This window comes from Mus caroli, unplaced genomic scaffold, assembly GCF_978045245.1.
Source record: "Mus caroli unplaced genomic scaffold, Mus_caroli_1 scaffold_8, whole genome shotgun sequence".
Lineage (NCBI taxonomy): Eukaryota > Metazoa > Chordata > Mammalia > Rodentia > Muridae > Mus > Mus caroli.
This window is the reverse complement of record NW_028227263.1, coordinates 129,423,915-129,445,939: the sequence shown is the minus strand read 5'-3', so window position 1 is coordinate 129,445,939 and position 22,025 is coordinate 129,423,915. Positions and strand designations below refer to the sequence as shown.

The following is a 22,025-nucleotide window of genomic DNA, read 5'->3' as shown; positions in this document are numbered from 1 at the left end:
AAGCCTGTTCTACTTGAGAAAAACTATTTTATCTTAAAAGCCCATCCACATGAGTTAGTTTCAGCAGTCAACCATATATATCCCTGTGTCACCTTAGACTCTCAGTTTAGAGATTGTCCCCATGAAATTTGCCTATGAATGTGTATTTGAGTGATTGTCTTTATTGACCAATGACATGGTAGCTCAAAGAGCATAAACATGTGGACCTGGTCTGAATGAAAAAACTGAGAGTGAGACATTGAGAAAATTAGTAAGCTGATTTGTAAACTGTTTTCACTTCAGCTCTTTCTCAAGATTCTCCCCTGATTTCTCCTGTTGATAGATTTTTCACCTGAAAGTGTAAGTCAGATAAACTCTTTCTGCTCTTAAGTTGCTTCTGGAAAGACTATTTTATCAGAAAAAAACACAAACCAAACTAGACCAATCATTAAACAGGAAATAGGAGAACACCTTGTGTACCTTAGCAAAATCATCAAAATGACAGGCATTGATAGTCAACTTAAAATTATAACAACTTATTAATGTGACTTTTTATTTTTTAATTTAAGTTTTATTGCATTATGATGAGAAAAGATAATTTCAATTTATCAGAAATTAACATTTAACATTTAAAACATATTTTAACATTTAAAAACATATTTTGAGTACATACAGTTACATCACATTCTTCTTTTCCTTTGGTTCCCCTATTCCTCCCAGAGAACCCCCTTCAATACCTGCCATATCTTTCAGGATTTTTATCATATTTTGTAAAAATTTATAAAATAATATAACAATAAAAATGAGTACTCTAAAAGTTACTTGATATAAAACCACAATCAACTGAAAAATCTTATATTGATGCTTGTCTACAGCAATACTGAAAATACATACCTTATTCTCAATATAAATTTCAAATAATTCCAAATATATAAGTATATCACATTTTAAAATAATATATCACCTCTTCAGGTCAGTGCCTGCTTCAGGCCACCATGTGTGCAAACTCAGCAGACAGTCCACTGTCCCCAGAGGATTCTACACTCTGTTGGTGCCCTTGCATGCACAGGATCTTAGGATCCCTGATGAGTAGAGTGTAACATCTGTTCTAAAACAATCATGATGGGCCTGTGCCAGCAAAAGCAAGGACACAGGAGTCCTGCCTGACCAGCAGCTCGGGTTCCTTCAGATCAGTGCTGGTCTACCTTGGTTTCGAACACAATGTCCCATGGTCCCCAGAGGAGATTCCGATTCCAGATTCTCTAACACACCGGCAATCTTAGGATTTGAGGATCCCAGTACCCAGGAGCGTGGTCACAACAGGATTCTAGGGTTTCAGAGGAAGCTTGACTGCCAAGAACTCTGACACACCCAGAAAATCAGGGTCATAGGATCCTGGAATCATAGGATCATAGAGAAAGCTGGACTCTGAGGAGTTCTGAATCAACTGGGATTACAGGAAGGACAGGCTCCAATCAGACATATTGAGGGCAGCAAGCACTTGAGATAATCGGATAACAGGAGACAAGTGTAAGAATAGAAGCAACAGAAACCAAGGCTACTTGGCATCATCAGAACCAAACTGTCCCACCATAGCAAGTCCTGGATACAGCATCACACAAGATATGGATCTAATGTCACTTCTTTTGATAATGATGGAGGACTATAAGATGGAAATAAATAACTCTTTTAAAGAAACACAGAAGAACACATCCAATCAGGTGAAAGAATTGAACAAAACCATCCAGGATCTACAAATGGAAGTATAAACAATAAAGAATTCACAAAGGGAGACCACTCTGAAAATAGAAAACCTAGAAAAGAAGTCAGGAGCCATTGATGCAAACATAACCTACAGAATACAAGAGATAGAAGAGAGACTCTCAGGTGCAAAGACACCTTAGAACACATTGACACAATAATCAAATAAAATGGAAAATGCAAAAAGATCCTAACCCAAAGCATTCAGGAAATCCAGGACACAGTGAGAAGACCAAATCTAATGGTAATAGGTATAGACAAGAAGAAAGATTTTCAACCTAAAGGGCCAGTAAATACCCTCAACAAATTTATAGAAGAAAACTTCCCCAACCTAAAGAAAGAGATCCCCATGAATATACAAGAAGTCTACAGATCTCCAAATAGTTTGGACCAGAAAAGTATTTCCTCCCATCCTATAATAATCAAACCACCAAATAAAATCAGTAAAGGGAAAAAGTCAAGAACATATGAAGGCAGACCTATCAGAATTTCACCTGACTTCTCCCCACAGATTACAGAAGCCAGAGGATCCAGGGAAAATGTCATACAGAGCCACAGTGATCACAAATGCCAGCTCAGGCTACTATATCCAAGAAAAGTCTCAATTACTATAGATGGAGAAACTAAGGTATCCCATGGCAAAACCAAATTCACACAATATCTTTCCACAAACCCAGCCCTTCAAAGGATAATAAAGGGAAAGCTTCAACACAATGAGGGAAACTACGCTCGAGAAAAAAGCAAGAAAGTAATCTTTCAACAAACCTGAAAACATAGCCACATGAACAGAATTCCAAATCTAAGAATAAACATAACAGGAAGAAATAACAACTTTTTCTTAATATTTCTTAATATCAATAGACTGAATTCCCCAATAAAAAGACATACAATAACAGACTGGTTATGTAAACAGGACCCCACTTTTTGCTGCATACAGAAAATCCACCTAAGGCATAAAGGAAGACATTAACTACCTCAGAGTAAAAGGCTGGAAAACAATTTTCCAAGCAAATGGTCCCAAGAACCAAGCTGGAGTAGCCACTCTAATATCAAATAAAATGGACTTTCTCTCTTTTTTAAAAATGGCTCATCATAATTTATTTTATATTAAAATATACAGCTTTTCTGGGGGGAGGGTGTTTACCTTCTTTTTTTTTTTTTGAAGTAACTGAATAAAAAGAAAACAGGTAAATACAAGAGTTCTGCTGGCTCCTACTTTATAAAAGGTCATGCACACCTGTTCTGCTTAGCCCTTACTGCCATCTGTCCAGGTACAAAGGCTCCAAAAGGAAGCAATAGAAACAGACACAAATAAGTTTTCTTGTTTTTATACTTGATATTTGTAAGCTTACTTTGTGCTATTCACAAGCTACTTTTCTATTTTCTTTAAAAAATAATTCCAATATTTTATAAAGATAGAAAAATCTACAGATGAAATGAAAATGTAAAGAGGCATTTCCATAAAATAGCAACTTTACACCAAATTCATGATTTAAAAAAAATCTTGCCAGGTATTTGTACATATATGAAATGCTTCAAAACCTGACAGATAAACACTGAGACATGCTTCATTTAATAAATAGAAGTGTGCATTTATAAAACAGAAAGCTGCCTCTCCCCATAGGAGCCTGCCACCAAAATGGAAAATGGTCTTCTCAACTTTACACCAAACATTTAGCAATAAACCCCCTTCACTAACCAGACGGGAATAGCTGTGATCGCTCTTTACAGTTTTATACTTAATAAAAATAGAGTCTTTTTTAAAACCTCAAATTAGGGTACCCTAATCAAGGCAAAAACAAAACAAAACAAAAAAAAAAACCAAAAACCAAAAACCATAAACCTTAAGAAGTGGCTTACCGTTAGCACAACACTTGTACAGTACTACAAAATGCACTGTCACCATCAAAGAAATTAGTGGCATACTGAAGGATCACCTTAAACAAAATATACAGTAATTGAAATGCTAAAGGCATTTCCATGGAGTAGACAAGGAAGAAGAAAAGCTGGAGGTTCAGTATTAAAACAGGTGATTTGGGAAGGGGCTTTTATGCACACTGTTTAACGGAAACAGGCAAGATGTGTGCCTACTGCCAACTAGAGTCCTAAGAGAGGCCTTCTTTTGCAAAGAATTTTATATAAAAGTAACAGAAATAAAGGTATGAAAAAAGAAAAACAAAGGAAAAAAGAAAAACGACTTGTATAAGCCATTCTGCTGCATACAGCTTTTTTTTTTTTTGAATAAATGGTGCCAACAAATGTTTTTGTACTCACACCAATGCTGGTTTTGAAATCGTACTCTTCAAAGGTATTTGTGCAGATCAATCCAATAGTGGGGCCCAGTGGGCTGGGTGGGCTGCCAGGCTGTCTACCTTCTCATGTAGGATCCATTGGGAGACTGTTTGGACATGCCCATGATCATGTAGCCATGGGGTCCCAGGGCCGTGTACATCATGTTAGTGTGGGGTGGGGTCTGCATCGGCTGCTGGGCATATGGCTGGCTTCCCATCATATGCCCAGCAGATGGGCACATCTGCAACTGCATCGGGTACTGGGGGGGTTGATTCATGTAGCCATGGTAGTTGTGGTAACCACTGTTCATCATCCTGTTCATCATCGGCTGGGACATGCTATACCCATTCATGGCATTCAGAGTGTTCATGTTCATATTTACGGAGTTGACATTGTAGGCTGGCGCTGGCATCAAGTTCACACTCATGTTCATGCCTCTTTGCATTGTTAAAGTCCATGCAGGACCCTGCATGGCTACAGTTTGGGAACGCCCATCGATTTGTGACTGATGGGTGGCAGCATCTGGTGGCAGAGATTCGGACTTAGTTCTCATGGAGACGTGGCCCTTGCTGGCAATCTGAGTTTGCAGTATTTGGCTGTGGGAGATGCCAATATTCGATGCTGCCTTGTTCTGCTGCAGGAGAGATGGTGGCAGATTCATGGGAGGAGGAGTCAGGTTAGGGGGTGGGGTCATGGTAGCTTGTGCTTGAGGTTCCTTCAGGGACAGAGTGTAGAGACTGTGAAAGCTGAACAAGCTCTGTGTTGCTTAATGGTGTGGACAAAGAGGCACTGTTTGCATAGGAGGTCACAGCAGTGGAATGATTAATAAGTGTATTAGTTAACTGCTGCAGTTTGTCAGGGTTGAAGGTCGCAGATGGCTGTGGGTAGTGCCCATCCCCAAAATCACTTTGACCCATTCACTCATATAAGCCAATGTTGGTATTGCTGGTCTCGGGGATGTCATCCAGCTTCATGGGTGGGGTGAAATTGGTGGCCATGCTGTACTGAGCTAGCTGCTGACTGCTACTGGGAGGCCTCTCCACCACACAGCCTTGGGGAATCTTGATGCAGCAGGTTGGAGGGGAGCTGATGCTGGTCTGCTGCATCATGCTGCAGTTACCGCTGATGTTGGAAATCTGCTGGGTGACAGCACAGCTGTTCTGTGTCAGATTGCTAGAGGTGAGACTGCTATAGGAGCAACTATTCTGGGAAGAGCTATTTCCACAGATGCTGCCTCCCATGGTTGAGTCATAGCTGCTTGGGTTCTCGTTGTTCTCTCTTGTGCTCTCAATACTGCCCAGGTCACTGAACCTACTGTCAATGACCTGCTGTGAGTGATCTGACACTGACAGGATGTCCATCATTGGACTGGTCTCCATGTTCTGCAGAGGTGGCACTGTGATGGCAGTCTGATCAGGGCTAATTTGGATAAAGCTATTCTCTAGCAGGGACACTGGGGCTATTGACAGAATGAACTGACTTGCCAGGAAAGGAATGGACAGATTAAAGTGGGCTACCTTGGACTGTTGGCACTCGTCCAGTATGGTGGCAATTTGAGGACTTTGGTCTGTGTGCGTTTAGTTTTGCAGGCTTCTACAGGCCTCTTGAGTCTCAGCACAATCTGGAAAGGTGTCATCTTTTTCCCTGTTTTCTTGGGTCAAAGACTGAATAGCCTGGGCAGTCTTGGAGTCAATTTCCACAGCTGCTGGGCCTCCCTCTTTGAGATCAGCATCCATACCATCACTGTTCTTTTGGTCCTGCTTCTGTGTCTTTTCTTCCTGGTGCTTCCTGTCAGACTCAGGTGCCATTCCAGTGTCCCCAGCAAACTCCTTTGGCTCACTGTTACATGACACTGCGAGATCAACACTGCAGTTTATCAAGACCCCAGGGTTCAAGTGGCTCAACTGAATGCTCAGGTCTAAATAAGTCTCCTGGCCCTTTAGTGCATCTTTGAAGGTTTCTCTTGGGAGGTCTCCTCTCTCCATGTTGGCAGCCTCCATGTGGCCATATTCTTCATCATCTGCATCATGGTCCTCATTGTGAGATGGCTCTTCTTCCTCATCCTCATCCTCTTCATGGTCATCCAAATGCACAGGGTCTTCCTTTTCCTAGGAGATTTCCTCTTCTGTGTTTTGTTTACTTTCAGCACCACCTTGGTCTTTTTCTCCTCTTCCTCCTCTTCCTCCTCCCCCTCCTCCTCCTCCTTCCTTGTCCTGTTCTTCCCATACAGATTCAGCTTGAACTCATCTATCCTCTCTTTGCTTTGCTTCCTCTTGGAGAGCCCTTGCTTCACTCCTTTTGGCCACACTTGTCTGCACTTTAGAGGCTCAGGATTGTCTTTACTGCCTACTTTCAAGTATTATGCACCATTGCCTACATGTTTTCTACAAAGGGCAGCATTCTTGAAGAAATGATTGTTGATTCCTTCCTCTTCCTCTGTCTGCCTTTTCTTCCCTGCGTGATGTTGGAATGCTTTTCTCAGAACTGGCTTTCTGTCCCCCTCCTCACTGGGACTTCATAGGTAGGCTCCAGCTGCAGCATTGTTCTCTCCTCATCTGAGTTGTCAAAGGGCTCATTCAGCACTTCTGTCCTCTTGGAAATGGTCTCAGTGGTTACACTGCTGTTGATCCTCCTGCGTTTATGACCTTTTATCTTCTTTACTACAAAAGTCCTCTTTCTTTTAATAGAATCTGACTGTGGCTTAGTCAACTGTGGGGGAGATGTGTGAATGCTCTCCTCCTCTTCCCCATCTTCTTCCTCTTCCTCGTCATCTTCCTCCTCCTTTTCTTCTTCCTCTTCTTCACTGCTCTCTTTTCACAGTTTTAACTACTGTCCTCTCTCCCCGGCCACTGGCTGCCTATCTGGACAATGCAGGTATTTATTTATTTTTATTGTACTTTTGCAGATGATTGCCTACTGGTAACTCTAGACTACAGGATCTCTTGATCCTCCTTCTCCCAGCAGCTGGCTTGTTCCACTAGTCATTCAGGCTCTTTCTCAGCTTCTCACTCTTCCTCAGAAACCACAGCAATAGAAATTAAAATTGGAGTCCATCTTAGAACCTCTGGATCAATTTTGTTGGTTTGGGAACAGTTCTTCAGCTTTTCCATGTGGCTCAATATCAACTTTTCCCTTCTTATGATGAGAAACCTGCCATCTCTCCATCAATCATGTGGAGGTGCTACAGAGTGGTGGCAATGCCATGTGGGCACATACCTGTGGCTCTCCTAATGACCTTGATGCTGATGTGCCTCTTGTGGTGGTTGTAGAGGTATTCCAAGATGACACTTTTCCAGTAGGTCAGATAGGAGAGCTGGCCCAGGTCAGAGAGTGGCTTTCGTGAGACCCTGCTTGGCCTTCTCCTTGAGAAAGCAAATAGATGAATTCACTGAGAAAGCATCCAAATCCTTCCCTTTGGTGCTGGGGCATGATCATTATGCAGGCCAAATTATACTTCTGCTGGCAGAGCTTTTCCTTGGAGAATTATCCAACCACATGACAGCCTTTTTCATCATTTTTTTGTAAGGACATTAAAAAGGAATGGCTCAAAATCATAATACAAGGTTTTGTGGTCTAGTAAGAGCTTGGTGAAGTAAATGTTTTGGCAGTACATATTACATATATTCCCACTAACTTCAAATACCGAAAGGTCTTTCCTTCAGGAAAATTTATTTGCTGTAGGACGAAACCATCCACACTTCTTTGAGTGTCATAGCAAAATATTTTTACTCTTCATATATTTAAGAAAGAATTCACACAGGTAAAACTTTGGTAATCTTGCATATTCCTGTGGGTAAGGCAAGGAGTACCAGGTTTGGATATCATATTTTCTGAACTCTATTACTGAGGGGTAGTGACCACAGTCTTCCAATCCACTTTCAAATTCTATTTTCTCCCAAGACAGTCCTGGGCCTGCTTAAAATTGTCCAGATACTCTTCAGTCACGATATCTGTGTTTCCCATCAGACTTACATCTGCACTTTCTTTTTTGATGCTTATTTTAATTTCAGTATCAGGTGACCCCTTCCTGTGAATGCACTTATTGATCCTTTATCACTGGTTACAATTCTTTTGTCAGTCTGGAAAGTGGTGGGTCACAGCACGCCATATGGAATCTTCTATCACAGGAATAAAAAAAAAAAGTATATTATCTGCATATTTTCCCTGGACTCGACATGTTCTGCAGGTCTTGCACTCGATGCACTGCCACTTCAAGGCCTTCACATTTGTGGTTAATTCAGGAAAAAATTCAGACAAGATGGATATCCACTACTGACACAATCTGCACAAGATACAAGTTCTTCTGGTTTCTTTTCACAATTTGACTCTTTAGTCCTCAAACAGAAGCTCCATATTGGAATGGGATCAGCAGGGGTTTTTTAGTTAGGATTTTACTGCTGTGAACAGACACCATGACTAAGGCAACTCCTATAAGAAAAGCATTTAATTGGGGCAGGCTCACAGGCTCAGAGTTTCAATCCATTATCATCAAGGCAGGAACATGGAAGCATCTAGACAAGCCTGGTGCAGGAGGAGGTGAGAATTCTACACCTTCAACTCAAAATGGACTTTCAAACTAAAGTTCTCCAAAAAGATAAGGAGGGACACTTCTTACTCATCAAAGGTAAAGTTTACAAAGATGAACTCTAAATTATAAACATCTATGCTCCAAATGCAAGGGCATCCACATTCATTAAAGAAAATTTGATAAAAATCAAAGCACACATTATAACTCTAACAATAATACTGGGGTATTTCAACACCCCACTCTCATCAATGGACAGATCCTGGAAACAGAAAATAAATGGACACACAGTGAAAGTAATAGAAGTTATGAAACAAATGGATTTAAATGCTATCTTTACACATTTCATCCAAAAATAAAAGGATATATCTTCTTTTCAACATGTCAGATTACCTTCTCCATAATTGACCATATAATAAGTCACAAAACAGGCCTAGGCAATACAAAAATATAGAATGAATACCATGTGCTCTATTAGAATCCACGGACTAAGGCTGATCTTCAATAACAACATAGATAATAGAAATCCCACATACATGTGGAAGCTGAACAACACTATACTCGATGATAACTTGGTCAAGGAAGAAATAAAGAAAGAAATTAAAAACTCTTTAGAGTTTAATGAAAATGAACCCACAACCTACCCAAAAGTATAGGTCACAATGAAAGCGGTCCTACAAGGAAAAGTCATAGATCTGAGCGTCTCCAAAAAGAAGCTGAAGTGAGCACACACTAGCAGCTCGACTGCATACCCAAAATCTCTAGACCAAAGGGAAGTAAAAACACCCAATATGAATCGGTGGAAGGAAATAAACAAACTTAAGGCTGAAATCAACCAAGTGGAAACAATAAGAACTATTCTAAGAATTATCCAATCCAAGAGCTGGTTTTTGAGAAAATCAACAGGATAAATAAACCCTTAGCTAGACTAACTAGAGGGCAGAGGGACAGTATCCTAATTAACAAAATCAGAAATGAAAAGATAGATATAACAACAGAATCTGAGGAAATCCAAAAATTCATCAGATCCTACAACAAAAGTCTATACTCTACAAAACGGTAAAACCTAGATTAAATGGACAATTTCCTAGACAGATACCAGGTACCAAAGTTAAATCAGGTTCAGATTAATGACCTAAACAGTCCCATTTCCCCTAAAGAAATAGAAGCAGTCATCAATAGTCTCCCAAACAGAAAAAGCCCAGGACCAGATGGGTTTAGTGCAGAGTTCTATCAGACCTTCAAGGAAGACCTAATTCCAAATCTCCTAAACTATTCCAAAAAATCGAAACAGAAAGTACTCTACCCAATTCATTCTATAAAGCCACAATTACTTTGATACCTAAAGCATATAGAGACCCAACAAAGAAAGAGTACTTCAGATCAATTTCCCTTATGAATATCGACTCAAAAATAATTAATAAAATTCTAACAAACCGAATCTAAGAAAACATCAAACCATCATCCTTCATGTTCAAGCAAACTTCATCCTAGGGATGCAAGGATGGTTCAATATACAGAAATCTGTCAACATAATCTGCTATATAAACAAACTCAATGGCAAAAAACACATGATCATCTCTTTGGATGATGAGAAAACATTAGAAAAAGTCCAACACCCCTTAATGATAAAAGTCTTGGAAAGATCAGGAATTCAAGGCCCATACCTTAACATAATAAAAGCAATATACAGTAAACCAGTAGCTAACATCAAAGTAAATGGTGAGAAACTGGAAGCAATCCCACTAAAAGCAGGGACTGGATAAGGCTGCCCACTCTTTCCCTAACTGTTCAATATAGGACTTGAAGTCTAGCTAGCTCCAGGGTACTGGTTAGTTCATAATGTTGTTCTACCTATAGGGTTGCAGATCCCTTTAGTTCCTTGGGTACTTTCTCTAGCTCCGGAGCTCTTGACTCTAGCTGCATATGTATCAAAAGATGACCTAGTCGGCCATCACTGGAAAGAGAGGCCAATTGGACTTGCAAACTTTATATGCCCTAGTACAGGGGAACGCCAGGGCCAAAAAGTGGGAATGGGTGGGTAGGGGAGTGGGTGGGAGGATATGGGGCACTTTTGGGATAGCATTGGAAATGTAAATGAGGAGAATACCTAATAAAAATATTAAAAAATAAAAAAATAAAAAGTTTCATTTCAGTATCCAAGTTCGTCATTTATAAACACATGAAAACACAGTCCCGGCAAATTAAATACAGAGCCTACATACACTATTTCAACAAAACATTTTTTTTCTAAAATGTCAGAGGCAAATGAGTGATTTGTTTCACCCATAATATTTAACTGATTTGCAATGAGAAAATGAAAAACTTTTTTTTTAATACATAAGCAAAAACTTTGGAGTCAGGTAAAGTGTCTGATAGCTGATACTTCATTTTGATATCCTTGGCACTCTATAATGTACCAATGATGGTTTAGGCTTCCCTATCATAGGAAAAAAATCTAAATATCTAAGATTTTTCTCATGACTGCAATATACAAGCGCTTTCCCTGTCAACAAGCTACCTCCTCAAAGTAGAATCTGAGCTGTATCTGGTCAAGCTGTGAGGGGTCAGTACATACTTCTTACGAGATAGCTTTATTGTATAGAGATGCAAGAAGTAAACCAGAGGCAGGGATATTTGATCAACAGGCCCCATCTCTTTTATACGTGTCATATCATGCACTGGTGAAGTCCTAAGCATGACTTTAAAAATTGGATTCAATTTCAAGGGACTCATAATAAGCAGGATATCTCTGAGTTAACTGACCCTGTAAAACCTGATTGCAACACCTGACATTGGAACGTGCTCATGACCAATTCGCCATGTGATTGACACTCCATGATATGCCCAAGTTGAGTTTTGTTTTCAAATGCCTGGTTCTGTAATGTAAACAGCTTCCAGAATATTCCCTCTAGGACATACTTTTGGAGCCTGTGGTTAAGAACTGTTCAGTCAGGATGGCTTAACCTCCACCTCCTATTTACAGGTTTCATTTAACAGCCACAAAAGCTGTTTGGTTGCAAATAAAATATTTAATTAAAATACAGCACCTAATTTGTGGTTTTTACACAACTGAATAAAAACCCTACATAATAAAATTGTTTACATCTTCCTTTCATTCTAGTAAAACAGATTATTATCCCCTTAAAACAAAACAAAAAACCTTTATAGTTTTAAACCTGATCATCCTAATTCATAATTGCCAAGACTTTGTTTCTAGTGGGCTTCTGAAAATGCACCTTGACACCTGGCCTGAAGGAGGAGTAAGGCACACGTGGGTATTATGGTGAGAACTGGCAGGTAGCCCCAGATGCCTGGTCTGGGGTCCTAAATGGCCCATCCAGGCAAGTCAGCCCTGGTACAATAGCTAGCACTCTGATGGACGTTTACAGTCTGGTGGCTCCATCAATGAGTTCAATACTGAAAGCATATCAAAGGAAGATTCACTTTTTAAAAGATGAGCTTTTCAAAATGCTCCATCATGAGACTGGGCTGACCAAAGCTGCCAGCATCTATGGGTATGCTGAACAACTTTTCTGAGGGGACTGTACTTGGGGGACAGCCCAGAAATCAGACTGCTAAGTTAGACTGCCCAGGCCACAATGACTGCTTTAGGTTCCAGTAGGTAAGTGGGTCACAGCTGTGTTCCAGCACCTCTTCCTCCAAATACGCAAGCACCATGTCTTCAGATAGTTTCTCTCTCTGATGTCTCTCTATTGGTGCGAGTGACCACAGGCTCTCCTCTGTGCCAGTGTCTTTAAGTGGGTTCCCTGAGTCACAGCCATTGGAGGTGGCAGTGTCCTCTGAGGTAGAATTCAGTATTTCTAGCTCCCTGATTAAGTCTTGCCTGTACTGCCCTGCCTCCTCTTCTGTGAACAGGGAAGCTTTGTAGCGAGGGTCCAACAGTGTGGCAATGATGTATCTGTGGTCATGAAGGGTGGCAGACAGGCAGCTCGCCATGGCTTCCCTCAGGGACTTAAGCATGGTGTCAATGCCCATGGTCTCCCCAAACAGCATCTCCACATTTCTGCTGAGGCTGTGGATCATGGGGATTACCTGGCTCAGCATATATATGTGGGCACTCATCTCTCGGCTTGCAGCATCAAATGGTCTCAGCACATGGTACACAGACCTCATGACCTTCCACTGGTCACAGATGATCAATTCTCTGAAGTTACATTCAATGGATACCTGGTTAACTGCCCTCTTCTGCTTAATCAGATGTTCAAGCATGTGGAACAATGTGCTTCACCTAGACGGTACATCCTGGATCACCTGGTGCTGTGGCAGCTCATAGTCTTTCTTTAGTTCTGCTAACTTCTCTCTTACTCTGGGTGACTGATGGACCCGCTCACACAGCTTCTGGGCAATACTCAGTAAGTTCTTGAACATCCTCTGGCTCTTGATAGCCTCACTCACAATCAGATTCACAATCAGAAACACTGCACACTTGAGTGTTCACCCTCACTCAGCATCTTCCCTATGCTTGGATTGTCAGTGACAGTGATGCCAATCTGAAGGCCAATGGAAGTCACCCAGGCTTCCCACCAACACTCCAGCTGCTTCTGAATGCTATTTCCAATATAGTCACAGTCAATCTGTGACACATCTAAAAGTGCTGAGCAATGGTGGTCCTCACAATGTGGTTGGACAGTGGGTGTGAAGGTGACCCAGTGAGCTATAATGGTCAGATATTCACGAGTCTGGCTACTCATCCATATTCAAGAGGTGAAGTGAACCACACCACTCTCAGCTTCCTTCAGATGTGACATAATTATCTGTTTCATATTGTCATACATATCTGGGATAGCTGTTCTAGAGAAGTAGGAAGGGGAGGGTAAAGAGTACTGAGGTTTCAAGTATTCGAGCAGCCTGTTAAAGCCAACATTGTCTACAAGGGAATATGGGTGAAGGTCAAGTGCAATCATTTCAGCTATGAGACTTGTGATTTTTTTTGGCAACTGGATGAGAGTCATAGATTTTCTCTGTGGAGTCACGGATAGGGAAAGGCCCTAAGAGCTCTATGCCCAGAGGCCTCCAGATGCCTGGAGAATGGGACAGAGTGGTCTCTGAGATGCCATTCTTGAGTACATGGCCATGGAACTGCTGCAGATGGTTCAGAAGACAGCTGATGCCCAGGTTGGTGGGCTTCTTGCCCCTGCTGATGGTCCGGCCACAGTGCAGGCACACCACCTTTGTTGAGTCTGCTGAACAAATAGAAAAGTGATTCCATAGCTTGGTGGTCTTCTTGCTATTAGTAGGAAACACACCTTGATGATTTTTTTTTCTGACCACTGTTGGCAAGTCAGTTAATTTGGAGGATATTTCTGCAGAGGCCAAAGTGGCATATGGAGAGATTGCCAAACTTGCACCCAGAAAGTTCTTCGGTTCCCAACCACATCAGGGTGGCGTCTGTACAGGTGTTGCATCAAACAACTGGTGCCAACATCTCCCTTCTTCCCCCGACTAATAATGCAGATACAGTACCGGCACACTGCTTTGAGACTGACCATTAGGGCCAGGGAAAAGTGATGCCAGACATCTGACTATAGTTTTCTCATCACCTTAATTTTGCTGGAAGACAGTGCCTGATTCAAACCTTGGATTTACTGTGTCTGGTGGCTGCTTCTCTGGAGAAAACACTACAGAGGCCTCCCCCAAGTCATCAGTGGATGAAAACATGGACACATCTTCTGGGGACACATCCCCAGGATTTATGTGTGATGACAGGACCTCAGGAAGTCTGTCGGGGGATGAGGAGGCAGAAGGGGACTCTTTGACTCGTTTGCCTGGAGATAACGATGCAGAGTTGAGATCCCCTTCTGGGGGCAGCAGGGCAGGCATCAGGGTTCAGGGCACAGGGTACAATGGTTGGATGCCTGTGTTGCTCCCGTTCTCCTGCAGTACAATGGAGCAATGTGCTCTCCACCTGTGCCTGATGAGGCAGCTTGTGATCAGGTCCTTCCTGTTCTTCCCTCTACTGAACTCATTCATACAGTGGACACACATAGCCTTTGAGCTACTAAGGGGTGACAAGTAGAAGTGCTTCCAGATGGCTGATCTCTTCCTGGACCCAAATGTGCTTTTGGGAAAGGAAAGGTTTCTGTCTGCCATGGTTTCTGAAGTGTTATCATAATGGAGCATGGAGAGGTTGAGAGAGGAGCCTGCCAAGGCCTCCTGTCTGCTGTACTTTTCAGTGACATACACATCAGACACCTCTTCAGAAGAAACTACAGTCACAAACTCTTTCATTATTTGGTGAGGAGATGGGATCTTGGGAGCCATTTTCTGGAGAAGTCTGACAGGTGAGAGCACAGTGCTAAGGTCTCCCACATCTGAAATGCCACCTCCTGTAGGCGGATAGGATTCACAGTGGAGGGATAAGAATAGCAACCCATTCAGAAAACCTTTGGCCCCAAATGTGTCCTAACCAGATGTCCAGAAATAAAGATGGAGCAGAGATGGAAAGAATGGGCAATCAATTACTGGCCAAAATTGAGACACACACCATGGACAAGAAACAATCCATGATACTATTGCTGATACTCTTAGATGCTTACCTACAATAGCCCAGAATAACTGTACTCTGAGAGGCTCCACGTAGCAGCTGAATTACAGAGATATATAAGTCCACAGCCAAACATTAGTTAGAGCTGTGGAAGTCTTTTGGAAAAGTTGGGGAAAGGATTGTTGTACCCAATGGGGTTAAGAACTCCAGATGAAGACCAGAAGAGTCAACTAACTTGGACCTTTTAGCACTCTCAGATACTGAACCACCAAAGAAAAAGTTATCCAGAGCTAGACCTAGGGGCCCTGCACATATGTAGCAGATTTGTAGCTTGGTCTTTGAGCAGATCTCCCAACAATTGGAGCTGGGGCTCTCCATGAACATGTTTCCTCTCTGTGGATCCTATTCCTCTATCTGGGCTGCCTTGTCTTGTCTCTGTGGGAGAAGACACACCACGTCCTGGGGAGAATTGTTGTGTCATGGTAGGGAGGTACCCTAGGGCAACTATCCCTTCACCGAAGAGAAGAGGATGGGGATAGGAGCTGTGAGTAGGGGTCATTAAGAGGAGAGTGGTGCTGTATATTGTGACATAAACAAACAAACAAACAAATAATTTTATAATATATATAATATGATAAATAAATTTATTAATTTATAAATTAATTAATGAAATTAATTTCTCTGAGTTTCTCCCCCTCCTATATTTAACAGATTACTCACCATTTCCTTTGAGGAACCATTCAAAATATGTTCCAAAAGACCCTGGATTGTTCCCAATTTTTGTGTTTCCATAGAAAAAGTAACCAGACACAAGAATATCTCTGGGATTTCTGATGAGATAGATCGCCTTGAATGGATGAAAATGTAAATGAAGGTCAACAGTTATTCCTCACATTTTAACTGTCATAATTTACATGATATATTCTAATATCTAATTATTTCTAATTACATTAGCTATTTCTATGTGGGAAAACATATACACAAGTGAAAAATCTATAGTCATAATTCCCCTTTTCTAATTTTATATGATTTGTAAAAAATGAACAACAAAATGACTAGTACATTAATAATGAAAAAAAAACAGACTGATTCGACAGTTCTAAAGATTATAATAACAATTGGTTATCCAACACCAAATGCCATGCCTGTAAAATAAACATACAATTAATACTGTAGTGACTGAGAAAGATGCACTGAAGTGTTTTGGGATATACAGATTCATTTACGAATACATTGATTATTTATTTATTTAGGAATATATACTGTATACATTAGAAGCATGTATATATATATATCTATATAGGAATACATAAACATAGGAATATATTTAGAAATATATATGTATATTCATATGTATATATATATATATATGCAACATAATTTAATGAAAAAAGAAAACATAAATTTGAAAGAGAGAAAAAATTATATATTAATTTTGCAGGGTAATATGGTAGGGGAAAATGATATAAATATAATTATATTTTATTATAAAATGTCAAAACATAAAAGAAATAAATTAAAAGAAATCATTATTTTTTAAAAATATATTTATTTTATACATAGGTATACACTGTTGCTGTATTCAGACATACCAAAAGGCAATGGATCTCATTACATATCGTCATGAACCACCATGTTGTTTCTGGGAATTGATGTCAGTACCTCTGGAAAAGCAATTACTGCTCTTTACCTTGGAGACAACACTCCAGCACCCAAAGTAATCATTTTTAATAAAATGAACTTCATATTTTGTACCAATTATTCTATATCTCATCTTTTTATCTTCAAATGTATTGATTTATGCATGTCTGAGTGCACACATTCATTTTTGCACACCATATGTGGACAGAAACCCACAGACATTAAGTAAAAGGGAGTTGGATGCCCTGGCACTAGAGTTGCAGAGAGTTGTGAGACACCATGTGGGTGTTGGGAACTGAACCTAGGTCCTTTACAAGAGCAGCCAGTACTCTTAACAGCTGAGCCATCTCGCTAAGTCCTCTTAGAAATTTTAAATATTTTTATTGGATGTTTTTGTATACATTTCAAATGTTATCACCTTTTTCAGCTTCCTACCTCCTCCCTGTAAACCCCCAATCCAATCCCCTTCCCCCTGCTTCAATGAAAGTGTTTTCTGACAACCATCCACTCCTTCTTCCCAAGGATAGCTAAAGTTATTCTCAACAATAAACGAACTACTGGGTGAATCACCATCCCTGATCTCAAGCTGTGTTATAAGCAATAATGATAAAACATGTATGCTATTGGTACAATGAAATGCAGGTGGATTAATGGAATAGAATTGAAAACCCAAAATTGAACCCACACACCTATGTTCAGGTGATCTTTTGCAAAGCTTCTAAAACCATCCACTGGGAAAAAGAGAGCATTTTCAACAAATGATGCCTGTTTAATTGGCTATCAGCTTGTAGAACAGTGGGAATTGATTCATTCTTATCTCCTTTTACACAGCTCAACTCCAAGTGTATCGAGAACTTCCACATATAACCAGATACACTGAAACTTATAGAAGATAAAGTAGGGAAGAACCTAAAATACATGGGCACAAGAGAAAAGTTCCTGAACAGAACAGAAATGGTTTATGCTCAAAGGTCAAGAATTGACAAATGGGACCTAATAAAATTGCAGAGTTTCTGTAAGGCAAAGAACACTGTCATTAGGACAAATGGAGAGAGGAACACTCATCTATTGCAGGTGGGATTGCAAGCTGGTACAACCACTCTGGAAATCACTCTGGTGGTTTCTAGGGAAATTGGACATTGTATTACCTGAGGACCCACTCCCGAGCATATATCCAAAAGATGCTACAACATATAACAAGGATATGTTCATAGCAGCTGTATTTATAAGAGACAGATTATGGAAATATATCAGATGTCCTTCAACAGAGGAAATGATACAGAAAGGGTGGTACATTTACACGATGGCATACTACTCATCAATAAAAAGCAATGACTTTTGAAATTCATAGGAAAATTAATAAAAATAGAAAATATCATCTTGAGTGAGGTAACCCAATCAGAAAAGCATACAAATGGTATGCATTAACTGATAATTTATTATTAGCCCAGTAGGTCAGAATAACCAAAATATATTTCACAGACCACATGAAGCTCTAGAAGGACGACCAGAGCGTTGATACTTCCATGCTTCTTAGAAGGGGGGACAAAAACTTATGGGAGGAAACATGAAGACAAAGTGTTGAGCAGAGACTGAAGGAAAGACAATACAGATACTGCTCCATCTGGGGATCCATCCCATATTCAGTAACCAAACCAAGACACTATTTTCGATGCAAAGAAGTGCATGCTGTCAGGAACTGTCTTTTGAGAGGCTCTGCCAGAAATATAGAATTCATCTCTTTAAGCTTCAGTTTTCCTGGTCAAAATTTTCCAAATCCAGATAAGACACACACATATATATGAATGGCCACAAACATTGTGCCATTTTAGTGAGAGATTATTCTAAGTTTGTCTTTGTAGTTGCAGCATAAACTATAGCTTTTATGGATGGAGGAATTTACACAAAACTTTCTTACAAACTAGGACCTTTCATAGGTCAGTATGTGGATATCTCTGATTACTTCTACTGTTCCTCTTTCCATTTCATGGGAGACTTCTGTGGCTACTGATCTCAATAAACAGCTACACACGTGATGACCCTGTATATATAACTGATCTTTGAACATTGATGGCTGGTCAGTTTTGTTCCCCTATGGGCAATTGTGTCTTTGGTGTTTCACCCACAGGGCTTAGTTATACATTATATAAGAAAGATTAGCGTTTTGATGACAATGATATAGTAATATCCATTGTACATTAGAGATTGAACTCTGTTTGGCCTATATATGTAGTTCATGAATGTTTCAGTGTGATATTTCACTTTATTTCTTAAAGCTGCCCAGGATCACTGTGTGCTGGTCCACATCCTTGTACTCTATCTAATATAGTCTGAGGTGGGGAAACATCAGCATCACCTAGTGCATGAGAATCCCATCTTCACATTTCAGCAAGACCTCCAGGATTTGTCAGGTAAAATAAGTTCAGAGTGTTTAGTCAAAGAAAATTTCAACCACTGGACACTGACCTTGGCCTTGGAACTGAAGAAAGACTTGGCGAAGAGATGGATGGGAAGATGGGAGGTTATGAGTCGTGGTCCTTCTTTATTGATTAATGCAGGATATCCTATATCAGTCTCTATCCAGGGTGAGCGGTCCCAAATGGGCACAGTTTGAATCCACTTCGGATCTCCTTTGGTCTGAATCAAGCAGACAATCTCCTTCAGCCAGTTTGTTCCTGAAGGAAAAGGAAAAGTGACTGTTACTCATTTCAACATTACTTGTGAAAAAGCCTCAAGTAGAATATATGCCCATAAAATTTACAGTGCTGCCCAATTTCAAGCACACAGAATTGTATTCACAATGTCTGTGTGACATTAGTGCAAAGTATATTCACTCATCATATTCTAGACTTCATTTGCAAAACCTTATACTCAGTAAACAGCAACCTGGCAATGGAATATCTCCTCCAGACCTGGGCCAACATCATTCTATATTCTGGTGGAATGAATTTGTATCTCATATATTTCAGAATGTTATAATCATAGCACATGCCCTTGGAGACTACCTCCTTTAATTTAATTCACTGTCATTGAGATGCCCCCATGCTGCAATATATGACTGAGTACTTCTCCTTTTTAAGGTGAATCAATTCCCTTGTGCATTTTTATCACACACACTTTATTTCCGATTATGTGCTCATTTATCACTGGATGTTTCTCTAGCTTCCTTCTCTGAGATAGTGTCTGGTACTTTTTTCCTATATTCCCACTGCCTATGGAATTTCTGTGTCATTTTTCTTTATATGTCAACAACCTAATACTTGCTCAATGTTCAGTGCTTCTTCCACACAGCAATCATCCATATCACAAAACTACCATGATGTTGCTTTTTGCTTTCTTGAGTGTTCTGATTCTTTCTACATCCTGGACAAGGTCCATAGTAATTTTACCTGAAACTGTCCTCTCTTCCACATATGCTCACATACATGCCTCTATCTCTTATTTCTTGCATTTATTCTCATCACTCTCTCTCTTCTATCTCTTCCCCAGAGAGAGGGACCAATGACATATTCTGCCTCAGGGAGCACTGTCATTGTTTTGGTGCCATAGCTGACCTCCTCTGCCCACATAGGTCAGTCTGAGTGGAACACACACAAATCTCCATGCCCACAAGTCATTTTACACATTAATATATAGAACACTCTACTCATCACCCGAAATGAATTAGGATCAAAGTACTAATCTCCCTTATACATTTCAGAATTAGTCTTACTGATGATCCTTACCTGACTTGGGGTAAGTCAATATCAACAAGTCTTCTTCTTTCACCATAAACTTATTACGAATATCTTCCAAAATTTCTCTTTGATATGATATGGCAGGAAAAGGTATGCCTTCAAACCAATTATAGTCTGACATCATGAATAACTCCTTGTAGGTGCTGTTAGGATTCCAGCCCAGGACACCTATTCAACTTATAACAAATGCTGAGAGGTAAGATTTATAGTGCAGGTAAAAAATTATTAACATTCTTTTATGTGTTTTGAAATATTTACTGATGGCGAGAAATAAATATTGTCACATACAGTCAAAGGTTACTATATTGAGCAATTTTAAAGTTGTACAAATAACATTCTGTAGAATTTGTGAGGCCAAGTTCATGACCCCGAATCAGAGACTCAGGATGACGTAATAGGACATAGAAATGCAAGTTAATTTAAAATGTCTAGTAATATAATTTAGCTTTCAGAATGATTTTGAATGTGCAGAAAAATTACAGAGATCATACAGAACCTTTGCATGGAATTTCTTTCTTTCTTTCTTTCTTTCTTTCTTTCTTTCTTTCTTTCTTTCTTGCTTGCTTGCTTGCTTGCTTGCTTGCTTGCTTTCTTTCTTTCTTTCTTGCTTTCTTTCTTTCTTGCTTTCTTCTTGCTTCTTTCTTGCTTTCTTGCTTTCTTTTTCTTTTTCTTTTTTTAATAGTGGTTGATTTTGAGAAACTCATGGTATATTAAGTTCCCTTTTTCTTCCCCTCAAAGCCTTCCCTCCTTTTCCCATATTTTGATCTCTTCTTTAATATCTGTTGCTATTTATATATGCACACATGTATATAGTCAAGCTACTGTGTGCATGCATTTGAGGTTGTACACGATGTATCCTGAGGTGTGCAGTTGAGATTAGAAAAATCAATGTGAGATTTCATCTTCAGACACAGCCTATTCTCCATATTTTAGCAACAATTGATATGAAGTATTTCTTCTTATAAGGTAAAAATATATAGAATTTCCCCTGGCCTCTTTAGTATACCTACTAGTACCATTATGCTGGTTTGTTTGGGTAACTATACTGTTAAAAGTTCATGTGTCTATTTTCCTGTTGTGTCTAAGATAGACATATTGTATCAACAGGAACCTTGGCATTTGGGGCAACTCTGTACCCTCTTCTGTGATCTTTTCTGTGATCCTCTCAGGTTGTAGGGATTTATTTCAGATATATCAGTTTGGGTTGTATACCTTTCTGTTATATCTACATTTTGGTCCATTGTGGATCCTTGCCAGAGGCACCACATGTTGCAAAAAGAAAGTTCTTTTTCAATGGGTTAACTGCATTAACCTGTGGGTATAAGTTCAAGTACTCAGAAAACAGCTGGAAATTACACTGGTTTATGGAACTGTTGGTAATGAGACTCATAGGGTTTTGCTTTTTCCATTTCCATCTGGATTTATGTCTATAATACCAGACATGGCTCTCCTCTATTTGAGTAGGCTTAAGGTCTAATTGTATAGCCTTTGATGACCCTAAGTAAAAGTGCCACCATTTTGCTCTTTGGATGTCTTGCAGTCAAGTCATTCTTCTGGCTCACAGGCTTCATACCTGCATAGA

The 22,025-nt window shown here is 39.9% G+C and overlaps 1 protein-coding gene and 1 pseudogene across 2 annotated transcripts in view; both read right to left on the bottom strand.

Moving 5' to 3' along the window:
* LOC147003506 (sulfotransferase 2A2-like) overlaps positions 1-20,664 on the bottom strand; it is a 34,517-nt gene extending 13,853 nt beyond the window's left edge. Inside the window, exons 1-4 of one of the 2 annotated variants that reach the window (XM_085842171.1) lie at positions 20,432-20,664; positions 19,173-19,381; positions 15,786-15,912; positions 13,312-14,907 (exon numbers count right to left, since the gene is read on the bottom strand). In XM_085842171.1, coding sequence (XP_085698297.1) covers positions 14,408-14,907; positions 15,786-15,912; positions 19,173-19,381; positions 20,432-20,567 — 972 coding nt within the window. In that variant the 5' untranslated portion in view covers positions 20,568-20,664 and the 3' untranslated portion in view covers positions 13,312-14,407. Of the gene's footprint in view, positions 1-13,311; positions 14,908-15,785; positions 15,913-19,172; positions 19,382-20,431 lie in introns of those variants that run through there. The other variant, XM_085842172.1, reaches the window with a different exon arrangement.
* Positions 529-12,790, bottom strand: LOC147003507 (histone acetyltransferase KAT6B pseudogene; annotated as a pseudogene).
* Positions 20,665-22,025: the final 1,361 nt, after the last annotated feature.